The sequence below is a fragment of the Fusarium falciforme genome, chromosome 6, assembly GCF_026873545.1.
Source record: "Fusarium falciforme chromosome 6, complete sequence".
Classification (NCBI taxonomy): domain Eukaryota; kingdom Fungi; phylum Ascomycota; class Sordariomycetes; order Hypocreales; family Nectriaceae; genus Fusarium; species Fusarium falciforme.
In genome coordinates, this window is record NC_070549.1 from 2,959,470 (window position 1) to 2,979,185 (window position 19,716).

At 52.9% G+C, this 19,716-nt stretch overlaps 9 protein-coding genes across 9 annotated transcripts; 4 read left to right on the forward strand and 5 right to left on the reverse strand.

Moving 5' to 3' along the window:
- Positions 1–420: 420 nt before the first annotated feature.
- NCS54_00849100 (Histone H3-like centromeric protein hH3v) lies at positions 421–939 on the forward strand (the record flags this gene model as incomplete). Its single annotated transcript, XM_053153876.1, has 3 exons — positions 421–493; positions 544–668; positions 724–939. The coding sequence occupies 3 exons, from the start codon at positions 421–423 to the stop codon at positions 937–939; spliced, it is 414 nt and encodes a 137-aa protein (XP_053009851.1).
- A 416-nt stretch (positions 940–1,355) lies between these two features.
- On the forward strand, positions 1,356–1,949 carry NCS54_00849200 (Hypothetical protein; the record flags this gene model as incomplete). The annotated part of the gene is made up of 3 exons (XM_053153877.1): positions 1,356–1,605; positions 1,662–1,741; positions 1,797–1,949. The coding sequence occupies exons 1-3, from the start codon at positions 1,398–1,400 to the stop codon at positions 1,947–1,949; spliced, it is 441 nt and encodes a 146-aa protein (XP_053009852.1). The 5' UTR covers positions 1,356–1,397.
- Positions 1,950–1,974: 25 nt separating this feature from the next.
- Positions 1,975–4,165, reverse strand: NCS54_00849300 (Putative Xaa-Pro aminopeptidase P; the record flags this gene model as incomplete). The annotated part of the gene is made up of 4 exons (XM_053153878.1): positions 1,975–2,403; positions 2,456–2,717; positions 2,828–3,920; positions 3,988–4,165. 4 exons carry the CDS (start codon positions 4,163–4,165, stop codon positions 1,975–1,977), a joined length of 1,962 nt encoding a protein of 653 aa, XP_053009853.1.
- Positions 4,166–5,873: 1,708 nt separating this feature from the next.
- On the forward strand, positions 5,874–9,272 carry NCS54_00849400 (Hypothetical protein; the record flags this gene model as incomplete). Its single annotated transcript, XM_053153879.1, has 8 exons — positions 5,874–5,918; positions 6,001–6,182; positions 6,235–6,576; positions 6,625–6,745; positions 6,793–8,563; positions 8,619–8,803; positions 8,853–9,133; positions 9,188–9,272. 8 exons carry the CDS (start codon positions 5,874–5,876, stop codon positions 9,270–9,272), a joined length of 3,012 nt encoding a protein of 1,003 aa, XP_053009854.1.
- Positions 9,273–9,454: 182 nt separating this feature from the next.
- NCS54_00849500 (Tryptophan--tRNA ligase) lies at positions 9,455–10,773 on the reverse strand (the record flags this gene model as incomplete). The annotated part of the gene is made up of 5 exons (XM_053153880.1): positions 9,455–9,909; positions 9,959–10,077; positions 10,133–10,248; positions 10,297–10,377; positions 10,501–10,773. 5 exons carry the CDS (start codon positions 10,771–10,773, stop codon positions 9,455–9,457), a joined length of 1,044 nt encoding a protein of 347 aa, XP_053009855.1.
- A 500-nt stretch (positions 10,774–11,273) lies between these two features.
- On the reverse strand, positions 11,274–12,152 carry NCS54_00849600 (Hypothetical protein; the record flags this gene model as incomplete). Its single annotated transcript, XM_053153881.1, has 3 exons — positions 12,081–12,152; positions 11,982–12,022; positions 11,274–11,901 (listed from the first exon to the last, which is right to left on the reverse strand). Exons 1-3 carry the CDS (start codon positions 12,117–12,119, stop codon positions 11,274–11,276), a joined length of 708 nt encoding a protein of 235 aa, XP_053009856.1. The 5' UTR covers positions 12,120–12,152.
- Positions 12,153–12,471: 319 nt separating this feature from the next.
- Positions 12,472–13,376, reverse strand: NCS54_00849700 (Fcf2 domain-containing protein; the record flags this gene model as incomplete). The annotated part of the gene is made up of 2 exons (XM_053153882.1): positions 13,053–13,376; positions 12,472–12,828 (listed from the first exon to the last, which is right to left on the reverse strand). The coding sequence occupies exons 1-2, from the start codon at positions 13,287–13,289 to the stop codon at positions 12,472–12,474; spliced, it is 594 nt and encodes a 197-aa protein (XP_053009857.1). The 5' UTR covers positions 13,290–13,376.
- A 242-nt stretch (positions 13,377–13,618) lies between these two features.
- Positions 13,619–14,844, forward strand: NCS54_00849800 (Histone domain-containing protein; the record flags this gene model as incomplete). Its single annotated transcript, XM_053153883.1, has 5 exons — positions 13,619–13,798; positions 13,885–13,898; positions 14,001–14,054; positions 14,110–14,766; positions 14,815–14,844. The coding sequence occupies exons 1-5, from the start codon at positions 13,720–13,722 to the stop codon at positions 14,842–14,844; spliced, it is 834 nt and encodes a 277-aa protein (XP_053009858.1). The 5' UTR covers positions 13,619–13,719.
- A 331-nt stretch (positions 14,845–15,175) lies between these two features.
- Positions 15,176–18,130, reverse strand: NCS54_00849900 (Exocyst complex component SEC15; the record flags this gene model as incomplete). The annotated part of the gene is made up of 11 exons (XM_053153884.1): positions 15,176–15,254; positions 15,313–15,566; positions 15,623–15,779; positions 15,828–16,120; positions 16,168–16,303; positions 16,348–16,457; positions 16,509–16,610; positions 16,667–16,798; positions 16,850–17,860; positions 17,920–18,041; positions 18,082–18,130. 11 exons carry the CDS (start codon positions 18,128–18,130, stop codon positions 15,176–15,178), a joined length of 2,445 nt encoding a protein of 814 aa, XP_053009859.1.
- Positions 18,131–19,716: the final 1,586 nt, after the last annotated feature.

Genomic DNA, 19,716 nt, shown 5'->3' on the forward strand with positions numbered 1-19,716 from the left:
CACCTCCGGAATGACAAACACAGCAGGTATGGGGTACTTTGGCTGATGTACCTATTGCTTTAAAAAGGTGGCTGGGGAGCCTGTGGCTAGTGCGCTGTGAGTGGCTGAAGGAATCAATTAAACTGGAAAATCGCGGGGCTGGGGAACGAGAAGCACGCGCTCTCGCGCGCCCCTTCCCACATAGTTTAGTCGCGGTGGTCCCTTTCTACCTTGCGAATCGCACACCCGTTTCCATTCCTTTCGACCCTCTTTGTGCCAATAAAACTCCAAAATAATTATTGTTTCGAGCGATCAGATTTCAGGAATTCGTCGTATTTTGCTCGAGACCTTGCCACTCGCTTCCGGTCCTTTACGGTGTTCGATCAACAAGCTGTTGGAGCTTCAAACCAAGACCGACCCTTCTCCCATACGCTCCTCACAATGCCTCCGAAGAAGGCTTCAAGAGCTTCTGGTGCGGGCCGAGGCCGCCCGTCACGGACGAGCGATGTTCAAGGTACGAAAGGTTATAATCGTCGTCAAGACACTTGCTGACAGAGATTCAAGCTGGCGATCCCGTTCCCGTTCGCGCAAAGCGTCGCTACCGTCCTGGCACCGTCGCCCTTCGCGAAATCCGACATTACCAGAGCAATGCAAAGCTCCTCCTCCGAAAACTACCTTTTGCGCGCCTAGTGAGTGACATTCGTGCCTGGAACTGCGCCCCTGAAACTAACCCTTCGCTACTAGGTTCGAGAAATCGCTTTGACTGTACGACCGCGAGGCGAAGGCATGCGCTGGCAAAGCCAAGCCATCATGGCCCTCCAAGAAGCCGCCGAGGCCTACATGGTGCACCTGTTCGAGGACACCAACCTATGCGCCATCCACGCGAAGCGCGTGACCATTATGCAGAAGGACATCCAGTTGGCGAGACGAATACGCGGTATTTGGGGCGGTCTGGGTTAAGAGGGAATGAAAACTGATACGGTGTAATGCGACAATGGAGAGGGGATAGGATGGGACATGGACGGCGTTGGGCGCTCTCGAGGACAAATACCTACGGGCTTGTGGTTTCCTGTTGATTTGCTTGGAATGTTGGGTGCATTGGTTGCAGCACTTGGAGCGGATAAGTGCTTTTTATCTTGATCTGTAATATCTGCAATAAAGCATTGCCAGTCAATTCTGTTGCCGAGGTATCTTGGGTGCATCAGGAGGAGGAGCTCACATTCCTTTGTTCTCCCCACGCTGCTCATCTATTGGCTGGGAGCTTGTGTCAGCTAGCTCGAGATCACTGACGTAATGAAACCGACCGCCGGCCGGACTACAGCTCCAGCTCCGGCTTCCAGGTTGTCATATAGCTCACTTTCGCCCTTGCTATCAACTCAATTCCTTTCAACCCAGGTACAAAATTTACCAGGACGACAATGTACCGGACATTCAGCTCTCGAGTCGCCCTTCGGGCCATGACTGTTGGCGTTGGCCCCGCGGCTTGTGTCGGGGCTTTCGTTGCGACTCGCCCTGTCATCCGCTGCGATGGTCCGACGTTGGCTACTGGTCCACCTCGACGCCGACAACCTTCTCTGGATATCTCACCAGATACCGTTCGCCAGCTTTCCAGCGGAAGTGTTGCAGGTTTGTTGCCTTGAGAACTCGTCGCCCAATGGGCCGCAAGCTCACGTATACTGTAGGATTTGGAGTCGGTGTCCTGGTTGGTCTCTTCTCTAAAACCCTCGCCCTCCTCACAGGTTTGGTCGCCTTGTCTATCCATGTAAGCTTAGTAACTGCCACTTGTTCACCCAGCCCACAATCCCTGACACCACTAGATCGCTTCCCGCTACGGACTGGACATTACCCGCACTCTCGGCATCGACAAGTACTTGAACCGAAGTGCCCTATGGGCCAGGAGCAAGAAGAACCCATTGTGGACGTCGTCATTCCTTGTAACATTCATCTTGGCTGCGTTTGTACGTCTATAGTGTCGCTCGGATCGACTCCTCAACATCACTCAACTTGCACCGTCTCCCGCTTCAGCCAAGCAAGAGTAACGTTGTCGCCCTCAAAGTAACCCTGCGTCTTGTCCACAACCTTGGCATTGTAAGCGTTGAGCCACTCCTTCTCTTCGCTTGTGAGCAGCTTCGTGTCGATGAGGTTCCGGCAGTACGGCACCATGGTCACGTGCTCGAAACCCAGGAATGGCTTGTCCCCAAACTTATGCTTGGTCTTGATCTCCTTGACGACAACGATATTCTCGATTCGAATACCGTACTTTCCGTCTTCGTAGTATCCGGGTTCGTTGGACAACACATTGCCTGGAGCAAGGGCCACCTCTGCGAACTGGACTCTAGTTCCGATGCCAATGGGACCCTCGTGGACATTCAAGAATGATCCAACTCCGTGGCCGGTGCCATGTCTGTAGTCCAAGCCATTCTTCTGTTCTGGGTATCAGCGCCGTCACTCATATCATCCACCTTGCTGTACTTACCCAGAGGTGCTGACGAGCCAATCCATCGAGGGCAAAGCCGGTAGTCCCCTTAGGGAAAACTGCTTGGTCCAGAGCAATGTGACCCTTCAGAACCAGCGTATATGCCTCTCTCTCAGCTTCAGTAGGTGTTCCAAAATGGAGCGTCCGAGTCGTGTCGGTCGTGCCATCGTGATATTGGGCTCCCGAGTCACAGAGGTAGATGGCCTCAGGGTCGATGGTGGCACAGCTCCCACGCTCAGGACCGTAGTGAATAATTGCAGCACTGCAGAGGGAAGGGTTAGTGTAATGTCTCCTAAGCAAGGACGGAGTCAAATCATGCAAGGACTACAGTCATTGGCCCATCGGCAACGTGTTGCTTGGCATGAAACTCACTTGGGACCAGTGGAGGAAATGGTTGGGAACGAAAGACCGACAAAGTCGCTCTTCTGGGAGCGGAGCTCCTCAAGCTTGTCGGCGGCTTCTACTTCATCAAGGGTGGCCTTCTTGTTCACGAGTTGATCTTCAAGCCAGGCAAAGTACTGAATCAGCGCAGCGCCGTCCCTCACATGGCAGGCCCTCATGCCCACAAGCTCAGCCTCGCTCTTGATAGCCTTGGCATCACCGACAGGGCTTCTAATCTCATCAACCGACGAGTCGCCGCCAAGAGCCCGCTTCAAGGCCCATGAACCCTTGTTAGAGATGAGGAAGTTTCCAGTGGGGGCAGCGTTCTCGGACTTCCCCTTTTCACTAACTGAGGCGTGAAGCTTGCGAGCATCATCCAGAATGGAATCGTAGGGCTTGATCTCAACCTTGTTAGCAGAAAGATGAGAACGACACTTGTCATCCAGCTTCGAGTCGTCAATGTAAAGGGTGGCAACATCAGGAGTGACGATGGCGTAGGAAAAGAAGACGGGGTTGAAGGGGATGTCGTTTCCACGCAGGTTGAACAACCAGGCAATTTCATCCAGCATGGAAACGAGGAAACCGGGCGAACGCTTCTTCTCCAGCTCTTGACGGAGTTTTGTAAGTTTGTTGGTGACAGACTCTCCAGCCAGCTCATCAGGTTGAACAATAACCTTCTCAGAAGGCCGGGCTGGTCGTTCCTTGCCCCAGACAAGATCGACGAGGTTTTCTTCGATGGGGACCAGCTCAGCACCGCCGCTCTTGCGGATCTTTTCGGCAAGGTTCTTGGCGGTGGCTCCAGAGATGAGGGACGGGTCGACTCCTACATTCTTACCCCCTGAGGACTGCTCAGCGGACCATTCCTGCCAGGTAGGGACGTCTTGAAGACCCTGCTTGAGAAGCGTCCAGTTGCTGTCAAGCTGTGCCTCGGCCTGGTTGAAGTAGCGTCCATCAGTGGCGAGTGCGGCGGTCTCCAGTGTGACAACGGCACAGCCAGCCGAGCCTGTGAAGCCTGAGATGTGCTCGCGCCGGGCATCGCAGTCTGCAATGTATTCAGAAGAGTGACTGTCTTCGGAGGGGATAACTGAGAGGACGTCAGTCATGCCGTCTTGCCAGACGGACAGAACCATATTTCGGCAGGGTAAACTCACTATAAACTTGAACGTTGCGCTCCTTCATGAAACCCCGCAGGCTAGTGAGCCTGGAGGTAGTGTCGATCTTTGCCATTGCTTTGGAGGAGAGAAAGCGGCGGTTAGAGAGAAGTGATAACGAGGCCAATCGCCGTGGTGCTGCTGAACGGAGGAGCGAGGTGGTGGACTGGAGTAGCATTGACTATCAGACGCACGCAACGCAAACGCCAGGGAGGAGAGAATCACTCGAACCGAAACGATCACGGATTGAGGAACGATGTTCTCGAAGTATGAAGAAAACTGGTTGAGTTTTTAGAATTTGCTCTCGAACTGGAAATGAGTTGAAAGACGGCAATCGGTATGAGGTTGAAAGTGAGGCAAAGTCAAGTGAAGGTGAAGCAAATCAAGAGTGGCAAGTCACGATCAAATGATCCGGAATGTGGGCGGGAAGGAAGGTAGGGCGAATGTGTTGAGGTCAAAATAAAAAGGCAGGAAACGATGGGCAAAAATGCAAATTGGGGAGGGAGAAGCAAGAGTCAGGTCGCACAAATGCGCTGTGTTGCGTGGCACAAGATGGTGAGGGAGGTCCAGGGATGAGGGGCAGGGCAGGGCAGATGGGAATGGAGTCATTGCTTGGGGGAGTTGCATGCTTCAACATTTGATGTGGATGTGGACAGGGTCATACCTTGATGAGCAAATGTGTTTAGATGCAAAATTCGAGGAGATTTCAATATGATTAACAATAAAGATGCGAGGTGAGAGGTGAGCAGGTAGTCGTCAAGGCCAGTCAAGCATTAGATTCCATCCACGAAATGATGAAAGAAGCAGGGTCGTCAAGCCTCACGAGACACTTGACGATGATGCACAACTGGCGTGGGCGTCAAGATGTGGAGGGGTTGAGGGGCAGGAGCGGATCTTTGGAATGGCCGCAACCCGAGGCAAGCCGGAGACCCCCATATCTACAAACTCAACTGGATTGAGGCCATCAACCACTGGAAGCTCAGCTCCATCGCAGCTCTCGAGTGGAGTGCTTCTGGCGACATTGAATCTCCAACGTCGGTACAGTGACCTCGACGCCGGGTACTTTGTCGGATCCGCATGATTCACCAATACTTTTTCGTACCGTGACGGGGCCGATAGGTACCCACATTTGGGAGCCAGGTACCCGTGTCTTTCAACACCTTGGGTTCCATTCTGAATATCTCACCACTGCTTGAGATTCGCCGGCTTTGCCAACTGCCACTCTCTGCCTTTCTCCCGCAATAACTGGTCCTTAGACATTTCGAATCCAACTCTCTAGGACGTCTTAGGATACCCGTCTGGACCACACTAGCTTCCTATTTGCGCCAGATTTTCCTCAAAGGACCCGTACAGCCACCCCAACAACAACCCCCAGTCTCTACCCCCAAACAGAGACCGCGGATCTTATCCTCAACTATACGCGCTTTACACGAGTTTCTTGTGCAAGCAACGATATATTTGACGGTAATTGGTAAGTATTACTCGTTTCTGTGGCCTCCTTTGTCTACCCGCGTTAACGTGCATGGAGAAAAAGTCGGGACGAAGAGGTTTTGCTTGGTGTTACAAAGCGCTCACCGGCAAGGTCATTCTCAGTCTCACACTATGCAGTTCTCCAAGGAATCAGCTGACATAAATTGCTAGGCATGAATAGGAGCACGAAAGCCAAAGCCCTGGGACACCACATTGAGTCCTCGTAAACTGTCACTAGGTAGGATGAGCCTCCAGTGTTCTCACAGAAAGCATATGCAGCAAAAGAGTTTTCTGACTAAATATATTTATTAGTCTTTTTTAGTCCCGAACTACCGTCCTTGCCAGCTTGCCGGCAAGACCTCTCTTAGAAGAACTTCTCTTCAAGGAGCCCCCTCGCTCTATTGCGTCTCCAGATCATGGAGGAGCAACCACTCCCTACCTCTATACCGGAGGTAGAAGCCGTAAGTCTCGCCTCCAACGAGCCAACGAACATTTCCAGTTCCCAAGGCCTGAGTTTCAGGAACAACGCTGACATGGTTGTAGCTCATCCTCTCCCTTTACCAGCCAAACCCTCCAGAGACCATTGCACGAACGCAAGCAACTTTGTCCCGGTTACAAGGGTCACCTCAAGCTTGGGGAATAGCTCGAGACTTGTTAGGGAGGTCTGACGAGAAGGTCAAGTTCTTTGGCGCCCTCACCATCATCATCAAGCTCAACAATGAGAGGTATGACCAAGACACCGACAGGACCTACTCTTATCCGCTGACTTTCCTCTAGCTCCTCACTCACATCTGACGACGCAGTTGAACTCCTGCTAGTTCTAATAGGCTGGTATTTGGACTCACTACGAAATGGAACAGGGCCCCTGGTTATAAGAAAACTCGCTTCGGCCCTTGCAACCTTCTTCCTCCACTTCCACCGAGTCTGGCGTCGCTTCACCCACCATCTCTGCCTCTGTCTCGCATCTAGTCAGCCCTTACGGCCTGATGCTCTTGATGATGCCCCCGAATCATCCGCCCTTATTGAGAGCCTTGACTCTGCTCAGACACAAGCCGCACTATGGGTGCTGAGCAACGTACTGGAGGATATTGCAAAGTTCGACTTGAACTCTGCCAGCAAGTTTGTGCCCTAGCACCTGATATGCCGCTTGTTTCTTACATTTATTAGCATGGGCCTGTACGATGCCATCCTGGAGAACATACCGGCTGCTGTGGCTTTGATGAGCCGTGGAATGTCACCTCAGTCCACCTCTCAAGCTGCTCATCAAGACTCGATCAAGTGCCTTCAGGTAAGCCGCTGATGTTTCTTTCCCCGTCGCTTGCTAACATCATCTAGTCCTGGGTCTGGTTCGCGCAAAGAGCTTCCTCTCGGGACACGAGACTCTCAGAGCCCATCGGGCCACTCGTCACAGCTGTCATTAGCTCGTTGACAGTAGACGAACTCTACGATGCATCCGTTGAGCTTATGGTAGATTTGCTGTCGAATTGTTCCATGTTCTTGACCGACGCCCACATTGAGAACTTGGCTGAACTCTTTGACAGCTCCTGGTTCCAGAACCGCTATCAAGCGCTCATGCAAGGGGATTTCGACTTTGACTCGGTCCAGTTCGGTCAGCTTCTTCTTGCTTTCGGTGATGCCAAGGTAGAGAAGCTTATGCAGCTGAACGACCGCCGAAGCCAGAACCTGCTGTCCAACCTCTGTGGCCTTCTTGCTGCCCAGGGATACCCGGTTGCCGAGGACAAAATCTTTGTGCCTGCTCTGGAGTTCTGGTCTACATATGCAGAAACAATGACTGACGCCATGTACTCGGACGAAGGAGCAGCTAATACATGGGTGCCACAGGCCCTCTCACATGTCCTTCAGGCCGTGTCCAATGCATGGCAGAAGGTGGTCTACCCGCCTCATGAAGAGTTTGTCTCTTGGGACTCCAACGAGAGGATCGGCTTCAACGATGCCCGGAAGGATGTTATTGATCTCCTCCAGTCTGTCTATTCGCTGGCAGGACCACAGCTCGTGGTCACATTCGCGGACTTGGTGCTCAAGGCTCTATCGGGCTCATCCTGGCTTCAGCTTGAGGCGGCCGCCTTTTGCCTCGGTGGACTCGCTGACTGTGTTGGCGAGGACACCCGCTGCGATGGCGCTCTCGCATCCGTTTTTACATCTCCCCTGTTCTCAGCATTGCGCCCCGGTCAAGCAGACATTCCCCCTAAGGCACGGCAGACTTGTGTTGCCTTGATCGAGCACTATACGGAATATTTCGAGCGAAACATTTCGCATCTGCCCCCTGCTCTCAACCTGCTTTTTGTCGTTGTCGGAGAACATCCCATGGCGAGTGCTGCGGCAAAGTCTATCTACAGGCTTTGCTCCTCCTGTCGAGGTCACCTTCACACCGAGGCCGAGGGCTTCCTGAACGAGTACCGGAACCTCGTCTCTGGAGGCCGCCTTGATTGCGGAGCCAGTGAGAAGATTTCCGGTGGCATTGCGTCGGTCATTCAAGCGATCCCCGACTCGAACCTGAGATACTCATCTTGCGCTCGACTCCTGAGCTTCGTTCAGGCTGACGTGCAACGTTCACTAGAGCTGCTACACTCTCCCGATTCTGGAGTTACCCCCTGTTTCGTGGCACCTACTTGCTCATATGCTGCCTCTGACGAGAGTCCTGCACTCCACACGGCCTTGAAGGCCCTCAGATGTCTTGCCAGCATTGGCAGAGGACTTCAGGCTCCTGATGTGTCAGTTGACTTGGATGGTGAGCAGGCAAGGGCAAATAAGGCTGACCCACAACTATCGCACCTTCAGGAGAGCATCATGACCATGATCGGTCAGATTCAGGGGGCCTTCAACACTAGTGGAGAGGTTGTCGAGATCATCTGCACCGTGCTGCGCAGTGGCTTCTCTGAAGTAGAGCCTGGTCCGTTTGTGCTGCCGCCTCACAGCGTTGCACAGTACTTGACAAACCAGGGACTCGAGACACCAAGGGTCGGTTTGCTCGTCAGCACCGCGTGCTCGTTTGTTAGTTCCTTAGAGCACGATGGACTCCAGAGTCAGCACGCGATGCTCAACTCTGTTCTTCTCTGGGTCGTGGGACTCCTCAAGCAACTCCCCAGTAAGTCGATTCGAAAGTGACAAGATATCTTCAACTGACATGGAACACTCGGTAGACCCGGAAGCTGACCCGGAGCTTTCTCAAAATGGAATCGAGTTCGTAACTCGATTGCTATCCAAGAGTCCTGTCATCCTTCTTCGACTGGAACCTCAGAACGCTGCCGAATTCTTCTTCCTCTTTACTCTTCAAGTGCTGGATGGAAAGGAGCCACTGCCAAAGGCTAGTGCAGCAGTATTTTGGGTAAGCAATCCCAACGACCACTATGTGACTGTACAACTAACGTGAGCAGGCCGTTTTTGTGGACCTCAAGTGTGACTCACAAGAGTTGAACGACATTGCCCAGCAGGCCATGCAGATGCTTGGCCCTCTCCTCGCTCAGAGTCTCGCGAGAAACATTGGCGGCAACGCTTCCAGGAGCGAACTTGATAAGCTGAGCGAGCCCCTGAAGAAGCTCGTTGTTCGCTGCCCCATGGCCAAGAGCTGGCTCGAGGCCGGCCTGGGACACGAGTCATTTCCCAGCACCCGGATCACACCCCAGGAGAAGTCCATGTTCTTGAAGAAGGTCATCAGGTGAGCTTCCATATCTATCTCAACTATTGAGTTATAGCTGACGATGATATGCAGTCTTCGAGGAGCGAGGGCGACAAACCAAGTCGTGAGGGAGTTTTGGCTATCTGCAAAAGGATCTAGCTTTGCTTATGCTTCATGAAGGCGTGGAGTTGAGGAAGTTTAGTTGGAAGAAAAAAGTACCAAAGTCGGGAGTATGTGGTTCATCTATCTTAGCATTGCTCGTACACGAGCTCTATTCTTACAGCACCATCTTGCTATGGCGTGGAGGAGTACAATGTAGGAGTCGTGGTGTAGTGTACAGAATAAAAGTCGTCATGGCGCTCAAAATCCAATGGCTCCTCGGACCAGCTGCATCGTCTCTTCGGCGCTCTCTCGTGCTTTGCGAGCGCCCACTGCCTCGATGCTGTCGAGATACTCGTCTCCCTTGCCCACTAGTTCGAGGTAACGATCGCGAATACCGTCCAGCCCGGTAACGACGGCATCTGATACCATCTCCTTGAGCTGTTTGGGGCTGAGATCACTGTAAGCCTCAGCTAGCTGCGCCGCCTGTCTCCCTTCGGCGTCAAAGATGGACAGAATATCCAACAGGTTGGAGATTCCGGGCCTGGTAGCAGGATCATATGAGATTCCGGGGATAGAGTCCGTCTTTGCAGAAGCAATCTTGGCCTTGATGTCCTTGGGCGCATCTGTGATGAGGATCCTTGACTTCTCGGCCTTGTGGGACTTGGACATTTTGGATGTTGGGTCTGTTAGAGACATGACGCGATGGACGGGGGCTGTAGAGTGTAAGTAACATGGTGTATGATAACAGCATTGAGGACTTACGAATGAGGGTCTGGGGAGCAACGAGATGGTTCCCGTAGGCGTGGTTGAAGTTTGTGGCACATTCACGGGCAAACTCGAGGTGCTGCTGCTGATCATGGCCAACAGGGACATGAGTTGCTCTAGAGAGAACGTGTTAGTGGTCAAGTTCAAGATAGCCTCGTATGATGGCAGTACCTGTGGACTAGAATGTCGGCAGCCTGAAGGACTGGGTATGAGAAGAGGCCGAGCTTGAGGCGGGAGCCAGCTTGTCGATCCTCGATGGATGACTTTTGGTCGAGGTTCAACTTGCTCTTGGGATATGTCAGTCTTTGCTGGATATATAGGATAGTGGTTTATACCTTCCACTGTGTCATTCGAGAGAGATATCCTACAGAGGCTGTGCAGCTAAGAATCCACATGAGCTCTGAGTGTGCCGGAACCTAGACATTCGGTCAATAAGAATTCAGACACTAGTTTTCTTTTACAGAGCTGAGTCTCAGCATAGTCAAGAGTCTAAACTCTCAATGGCTCTCTAACACGAAGCAACAGGTCCCGCAACTCACCGAAGACTGGTAAAACAGCGTCGCCCTCTCCGGATCAATCCCAATAGCCAGCAACGCCGCCAACGCCTCCCTCTTCCTACTCCTCAGCTGTTCCGGCGGCTGAGGCATTGTGATGGCGTGCAGGTCCACGACCGAGTAGATGAGCTTGGTGCTCACATCCTCGCTGCGCTGGAGTTGCACCCACTGCCGGAGGGCGCCGACGTAGTTGCCGAGGTGCGGCACGCCCGTGGGCTGGATGCCTGAGAATATCACCCTGGGGTTCACTTTTGGCATTGTTTTTAGGGGGAGATCGGCTGAGGGGGAGGGGATTGGGGGTGGTGGTGATGGGGAACTGGGGTGAGGTTCAGAAGTTCGAGTTTGTATGCACTTATCGGGGCGGATGCGGACTACGACATTCAAGTCACGAAACCATCCAAGGTAGTTTATATCTCGAACTGAGGAGCAAAGTAGCTGAAACGAGGTAATTCATGTGTATTTTAGTTGAATTCCTCTCATGGCTGGTAGAGTTGTGGTTAGCACCCTCTTGGTCATGCTTGGTTAGATAGAATCAGGCACTTGGAGCAGCCACCCAAGGACTTTAGGATAAGCTCCTGGGCGTTATATCTACGCAGTCAAGTCCTGGTTTACAGTTCGTCTTTGCCAATTGTTGATTTTACATGGTTCAAGCCTTCTATGGCCTATTGTACATCACATCCAAACATTGCTCCCTCCCCTCCGGTAAAGATGGCCACTCTTCCCGGAGCAGCGAAGGTGTCATAGCCATCCGTCTCTTTTTATGACTCCATTGTAGGCGGCACCCTCAAGCCAGCCGCCTCCCGGAATCGCCTCCGGCTGAGCAGCTCCTCAACCTTCTCCACCGTACCAATCGTCTTTGTCTGTCCGAGGTGCGCCCACTTGGCCTCAATCTGTCCCTGGTCCGCCTCAGGCAGAGCATCCATCTTCTTGCCGACGCCGAGCTCGCTAAACTCCCACACATTAGCCTTCATGCCCACGCCGTAGTACTGGTGCTTGCGCAGGTAGGCGAGCCAGATCTGCACCGTCTCCGGGTTTCCGTCGCGGATCTGGATTAGTCTTCGGAGGGTCTTTCGCTCAAAGTTCTCCTGCGACTTCTTGAAGATGAAGTTGCTTCGCGGGACTGTCCAGCGCTCCGTGATGCGGGGAAGAGGGACGGGTCCGTAGGCGGGGAGGCCGAGGTAGTAGGCCGCTCGGAGGGCAAAGTCGGAGAAGAACTCGAGGGGCTGGACGCTGTAGGAGCGGAGCTGGAGGTCGCACGAGGGGATTCCGTGCTCGGCCTCTCGCTTCAGAGGCTTGAGGTGCAGTGCCTCGAGGGCTCGTGGGTATCGTGGTTCCACGGGGGTCTGGTTCTCAACCTTGTTGGGAACAAGATCTCCAGGTTGTGCTCTACATGAATGTGTCAGCGTGGACTCGAAGAATGCGAGGTTTCGATTCGAAGAACGGCGGATTTGACTCGGTGGACGTACAGAGAGGCCTTCGTTCGGCGGGCGATCCATGGCACTTCGGCCTACTTGGGTGTTAGTACATGTGTCAATTGGCTTCTCACGACATATTTGGAGGCTTACCGAGAGGACCCGCAAGGGTCTAAGACTTTGTCGCATCATCTTGCCGGTCCCTAGGCGTCGATGATGTGAAGCTCGAGATTTAGTTCGAGGTGTAACAGACCTGAAAACGTCGGGTGAACTTTTGCGCACGGACCATCGCCGCACACAACCGACACACGCGCTTAAGCGCGCGTTTAGGGAAGAAAAGTTCGAGATTTGCTTCAAACTTGTCTGGCCTCGTTGAAGACGAGCTGGTTCTACCCAAGATTGACAGAGTGACATTATGCTTAGGGGGTTGGCATTGGGAACATTGGTCACAAGTTTGTTTGTCGCTGAAGAAGCCCGGAGATTACATCTCACGTCTGGACTTTATACACACGAATGGTTCTGAAGTTTTTTGGTCTTGAAGTTTTTAATTACGTTTACGGCGCTGAGCCACTAGCTTCTTGTAAAATGCCTTCTTTCCGCTGGTCTTTTGCTTCTGAATGCCAGCGTACTTTGTGGTGAACTTGTCCTTGTCATAGGTGCTCATAACCTCCTCGAGCATGGTGGCCTTCCTCTCCTTGCGCGTCAACCTGGCGCTGTAGAACTCGGTGGGTCCGGCGATGATCTCGCCGACCTGAGAATATTCGGGGGCGCTCGCGCGGAGGGTCTTCTTCTGGTGCTTGGGGTCCAGGATGCCTCGCATGCGGAGGAGCTGCCAGTCCCGCTTGAACTCGGGGGTGAGAGCCGTCTTGGGGAGGTCGAACCAGTTGGCTCCGGCGGTGGTCTAATCGCAAAACATGTTAGCTCGGAGGTTCTTAACAGGTGTCCTCGTGTGATTGCCAATTGTTTGCGCCAGGTAAATGTCAGAGTAACTATGAAATAAGATATCATGTGGTCACGGTCCTTTGATCCAAAACGGATACTGTCCCATGTCAAGAGAAAATTTGGGATTTACTTTCATCATGAAGCGCAAGAGTAGAAGGGAGTAGAGAGAAGTAGGAATCTTACCTTTTCCTTGGACTTCAGTCCCGTTTGCGGCTGAGGGGGTGCTCGAACAGACAGGTCGTTCTTCTTGCTGCTGCTGCTGCTCTCGCTGGCAGGCTGCTGCACGACCTTGACTGTGTCGGGCTTCACCCCCCGAGCAGCAGCCGGGACGAGGTCGGCAGACGCAGCAGGGCCATCTCTCAGGCGCTGCTCAGCCTTGCGCAGCAGTTCATCGACCTGAGCATCCAAGATGTCTGTCATGATCTGCTGTCGACCAGGAAGGAAAGAAAGGAAGTAGGTCGAGGAGAGAAGGCTGGCGCAAGAAATAGTTGATGGCAGAAAAAAAAAAATATGGGGACGGAGCGTGGTGGAGAAGGGAAGTGTGGCACGGGCGGTGACGCACCAGCCACATTCGGAGTTGGTAAGGTTGACAGAAATGCATGGGGCTCAAGTACATGAAACGGGGGTCCAAGTGCTCACCCTATTTTGTCCCCCCTTTCAAGTCCCGCTTACCTCCATTGGCGCCCCATCACTCCAACCTTCTGACGCCCAATCGTCATGGCTCATCGCCCTCCGCCAACCCCAACCACCATCTCAGCTGTTTGTTTAGGTACCAACACCAAATCCCCCCCAGGCCGTGTGCAGGTGTTTTTTTCTCGTTTACTTACCAGTTCAAAACAGCTTCATAAAAATGGATCCCCAGAACCCCCAAGGTGCTCAGCAGAATCGCCAACGCCCTGTCTACGACCCCAGTCAGGGCGGTCACTATAGTAAGTCCACGCGCGCCGCCCGTCGAATAAACAGCCCCTCCCTCTTGACCGCGTCTTTGGAAGGCTGACCTTGTCGTGACGCGCAGGCGCATGTGCTGCTGTACGTCCAGCTTAGATCCCCTTCGATTCGCGATCGCGCGCGTACCTCGCCGCGTCTCGCGATAGCTCCAATTCCATGCGCTGACAGCTCGTCGTTCTATAGCTTGCATCCCAGGGTTTCGCGCCCTCGGAGCTCTACACCGGACCTTGGGCCAATGTATGTCGCATACCGTCTCCGCGCGCGCGCAAAGCTGACCACGCAACGATTGCAGGCTCATCAGGGTCTCACCGGCCAGTACAAGGACATCCTGACCACCTACTGGCAGCACACCATCTCGCACCTCGAGAATGACACCCACGACTACAAGATCCACCAGCTCCCGCTGGCGCGCATCAAGAAGGTCATGAAGGCTGACCCCGAGGTCAAGATGATCTCCGCCGAGGCTCCCATCCTCTTTGCCAAGGGTTGCGACATCTTCATCACCGAGCTCACCATGCGCGCCTGGATCCACGCCGAGGAGAACAAGCGCCGCACTCTGCAGCGCTCCGACATCGCGTCCGCCCTAGCAAAGTCCGACATGTTCGACTTCCTCATTGACATTGTGCCTCGCGAGGAGGCTTCCTCCCACGCGAAGCGAACTACGCAGACGGCTGCCGCGCCCCAGGCTGTTCCCGCCGCTCCTGGCCAAGGTCAGATGCCTGGTCAGCACGCCAACATGCCCCAGGCTCCTAACCAGCCTCATCCCATGGGCGCTCCCGACTACATGGGCGGACATGGTCTTACTGAGCAGGACTACCGCAATCAGCCCAACATGTACCCGGGTCAGGCTGTCCCCGCTCCTCAGGCCGCCTACGGACAGACCCAGCCGCCAGGCATGTACGGCGAGATGGAAGGAATGTATCCGTACTCGGCCATGCCTCCCCAGCAGGTATGATCTCCAGTCTCGAGTCAACCGTTAGTTACTAACAAGAGGCAGGCTCCTATGTCCTCGGAAGAGTTTGAGTAAACACTCAAACATGTTATGCGTCCCTATCTCAAGCGCTTGATCCTTAGAGGCAAGGAAATGAGGCAATGATACTTGGGTGTACAAATTTGAGCAATCGCTCGGCCCGGCTCAGGGTTCACGATGGAAAGGATGTCTGGCGTAACGGAATTTATGCTTTATATGCAAACACAATTAGCTTCCCAGGTAGACCTGGTGGACTGCACATTACAGTAAGAAACACTCGCTCATTGCAATTGAACAACAAAGAAATTCAGCAGCCGCTCCGGTAGTGGGACGGCAGAGGCTGAATTATTTTGCATTTATACATTCGTGGCACTATATATATGCTTGTTTATCTGTTCATGCCGAACCGTGAGGAAAAGTTGGCCAGTGGCGCGCTTCTAACGGGACTGGCCGCGATGGGTGTCAATCTGTAGTTTGTCAGTAACTTGAGAAACTTGTGATGGCAAAGTTTGCGGGTAATCGTACTTTTCTAGTAGCATTGGTCCGTTGAGGGCATCCACGCGTCCGTACTTCTTGTTGCGTGTAGAAATGTCAAAGAACTCGTCCTGGTTGTCCGTCTGGAGGAGGTTGATGGTCTGCTGGAGTTCATCCAGGTTCTCCCGCAGCATCTGTCCATTCTCGAGGCTGTCGACGAACTGCACAAGATACTCTACATCCTGTGCGAGGGCTGCCACACCGTTGGGGTTGATGTGCCTCACATCAGGCGAGAGCGGTAGGGCCTTACAGAGTGTGAGCATTGAGGGGAATCTCGGGGATTGGGACAGAGGCAGCATACCAGAATCTTGTTGGCTGTGTGACTGAGCGCGTCAAAGTAAATAAGCTCCTTGATCTCTCTAGGGAGACCGAGTAGGGTTGAGTTCATGATGTTAGACAAGTACCGAGTCAGCGTCTGCATGTAGTTGCTGGGCTCCGGTTCGACCGTCGTTGCCGTCCTATGGAGCACATTAGAACCGTGATCCGTATTTGTCTCGGAAACATACCATTCGTATTCCGCAGTATCCACGAGATCGTCAATCTTGGAGTTGACGAGCTCAAAGATTCGCTTCTCAGCAGTCTTCTTGTTATTCCTAAAGGATTCGGTGGCATTCAACTTCACCGGACCGCCTGCCGAGGTGGATGAACGTGCCCGAATGAGCAGCTGCTCGAGCTCTTGACAGGCAATCTCAAAGTGCTCCAGGTTGATGAGAATCTGCACGATCTGGCCCAAGTATTGGGAGCTCAGACGCTCAACCAACGACTTACAGACCTTTTCTGTAAGAAGTTCGTCCAGGGACTAACAGGCGTTAGTATCATGTCACTTCAGTGCGTCAGCCAACTCACCTTTTTGAGAGTCTCGTCAATAACATTGGGGTGTTGGAAGTGATCGTCGGAAAAGAAGTAAAACTGGTTCAGGAAATTTCGGATATCTATGCAGCACAGGGGGTACATCTGGGAGAAGGGCAGCACGCAGGGAAATCTAGCTGGTCAGCAAGTCCTAAGTAAGTGAGGGGGACAACCTACGTGAGCTGGTCTGCCGGCTTTTCCTGGGTGAACCAGCTGACATTGACCACTTTCTCGTACTCCTCGGGTGTGTTGATGGCCATGGGCATATAGTCATCGGTGGACACGATCTATGAAAACTGTGAGCAGGCAGTAGCTTGGAAATAGGGGAGCCGACCAACCTCCTGGAAGTCCACACTGAACCGTCGTTTCAAGAGCTCGGCGTACTTATCGAACAACTTGAGGAGGAAGTTGTCTAGCATTGCCACTGTGTATCCCCAGCCCTGAGTAATGTTAGCCCCATGTAAGACACTGGCATAGTGTGTTGACGGCATCTTACCTCCATTGTTTGGATGAAGAGGGCAATGATGGTCTTGATCTTTATCAGTGCCTCCGCATCAGTAACGTCATTCAGGGACTTCGAGGTCAAGTTGATGACCGCAGTGCACATAGACTCCCATAACTCCTCGACCTATAGTGTTCCGTGTTAGTGAAAGCTCGACCAAATACGCTGGTTACTCACGTCAGCTGCAGATCGTAGATGCGGCACCCGTCGCATTGTTGCCTTTTCAATGATGGCGAACCCCGAGATTCCCTCTAGCAAGCTACTCAAGGATGATTCATCCTCCGCCAGGAGCTCAATTGAGCTGGGAAGTAACAAGTCCTTCTGCTGCCTTCGGGTTGCACCGTATTCTGAGCGGAACTTTTCGAGCTGGCCAAGGGCCTCATGGATATGAAGGGCCTCAAACAAAGGCGTAAAGTCAACCTGCAACTCTTCATTGTCCAACACGTCAAAGTCCTCGTTCTCGTCGCTGACAAGTTCAATGGCCGAGTTCAGCTTGAAGTTGGCCAAGAATGGGTCCTCCTCTATCCTCTTCTTTTGCCGTGACCTCCTCATCTCGGTGTGATAGAACGCCACCTCGCCGAGGAACTGCGATGTCTCTCGGATACGGAACAGCCATGTGTTGAGATCCGTCATTACAGCCTCTGAGATGGCCTTCTGGGAGGCGGGGATGGATTTTTGGATGACATCGGCCAGCCGATGCTGAGTGGAGTAGCGGTTTTGGATGATGGGTACGAGGTGTTCATTTTGTAGATCTTCGAGCGATTTTAGAGCGGGATAGTACTTTTTGCGACGGATGAGGTCGTGCGCATTGTTGACGGCACGGAGGATGGTCAGGGAGTCGTTCAAGGCATTGGTAGCATCGGCGATGTTCTGGCGAACGGAGGATGTATTCACGAGAGCTTCTTTCTGAGCTGCCAGCTTCTTTGTACTATCGGCGATCGACTCGTTGAGGTTCAGGATGTCATGGGTCAGAGCTACTGTCTCCTCGCGGACACTCTGGAGGTGGTTGATCGAGTCAAGGAACTCCTCATGGCGAGTCAGGCCAATACGTTCGATCTCGGCTTCACGATCCTGGTGATAGCGGGCCAAGCACTGGTTTAGGAGAGGAGTTCGGTTCGAGTGCGCAGCATCCTTAAGGACGGGGATGAGCTGGTCGAGGAACTCGGCATCGGAAGACGCGAGGATGACCTGGAGACAGGAGGTTAGCGTACAGCCCAGAAACGAGCGCTCGCCGTAGGAAGCCGTACATGAGGCACCGCAGATGCATAGTCATCCACGGCAGGTGGACGTCGCGGCATGCCTACTACCTGATGATGCGCGGAGCTATTGACGATGGGGTTGGGTGTCGTTAGACGTCGCGTGTCGCAACCTGCCTGGAGCTCCCCTCGACGTTATCGAGTGGTACGTACCTGTCGATAAGGCGAGGCTTCCAGTGCCCCACTCAAGCTGCGCCTGCATGAGACGACAGCGCGCGGGCGTGAAGGGCAAGCTCTCTAGCGCATGAGCCACGCGGGGCTGAAGAAATCAGCCACACTCCACACACGACGACATGTCTACCTGCGCGCTGGATGAAAGCGACGACGGGCTCAGTTTGTGGCCAGAAAATGCAGTATGGAAATAGTTTGCCTGGCTTTTGGGCTTCGATACCTTTGAGGAATACTCTACGTCTTTCATAATGAGCTCAAAGACTTGATGTGCGACTATGTTTGGGTGCTTGTTTGCGACGCCTTGTAACTCACCAAGACCAGTTCAATCGACGAACCCAGCACGATGCGAAGTCAGGAAGGGTAGCCAGATAAAGGAGTAAGCGCGCAGTCTCATCAGGCACCAATTTATGCCTTTTTGGGGATCAAGAATATGTGGAAAACACGCCTCCAAGCCTGGAACTGCGAGCACTTGCAAAGGTGTAGGGTAGGTAAATCCACTAACAATCATCCACGGCAGCATCGTAAAGTCTAAGTATGGCAGGACTTCTGCAGCTCGTCCATGCCTGACTGTAGGAAATAGAGTACAATAATGATAGTTGAAACAAAAGACCACTGAAAAATGCCAGCAACTTTCTGGAGGAAGGTGACTTTCCCTTGCATGCAATCACCATGATGCTAGCTGCCAGGAGCATCGTTTAGGGCGCACTACAGCATGCACACGCGCAGGATGTAGAGCATCATGGGAAAATGATCTTGGGCTGGATTCAAACTGTAAAAGAGTTCGGGGTATATGGTAATGTAGAGCAAAAAAGGTATTGTTCTTGTCGAAGAGGAATACGCCGAACAGTCTATTTCCACCCTTCTAGGTCACGTCCAAGAGATGCCGCTTTGTACATTCTATGTGCTAAACCAAAGTATTCGGTAGGATTTGGGAAGCTGAATGGATACAGAGATATGAAAAAAAAATCGGAAGTGCGAGAGTCGGTCACTCTTGCGGGGGACAGAAGACAAACGGGTCGTGGGTAATCAGGGGCTGGAATCGGTGCCTGGCACAGCGAAGATCCGGCATTGTAGATCATAAACCGTCCCTGGCATGCTTCCGACGATATGCTTGTTCTCTGCAAAGCAACCGAAAGGCGCCATCCAGTTGAAGGTTTCACTGGGTACCTAATCTTGAGTGTAGGCTTGTAGGCTTGCCTGGAGACATGGAGCGGAGGTATGGGGCGGCCGTGGAAGGATCGTTTTCGTGGGAAGTTTGTTTTCTCGCGAGAGAGAGCACTGTAGTCTGCAAGGCATGTCAGTGCGAAAGAAATCAGGAAATGTCTCTGATACTTACAAGTGATACCTAGCATGGGCGACTCCGACATAGTCATCAGCATGAAACCTTGCTGTAAACGTCTCCTGGAGAATGACTGCAATGTCGCTGGAAGCTGTAAACACTCCGAAGCACGTTTGGCGACGTATCTTGAAGTCTACCAAAAGAATGGAATCTAACATACCCAGCCCGTAGGGACCCTGATCTTTTTCTATCCCTGAAAGCACCGAGAAACTGTTGAGAAGGGTATTATGTCCACTAAGAATGCCCCCTATCGAGATCAGCACGTTTGGGGATTTCTC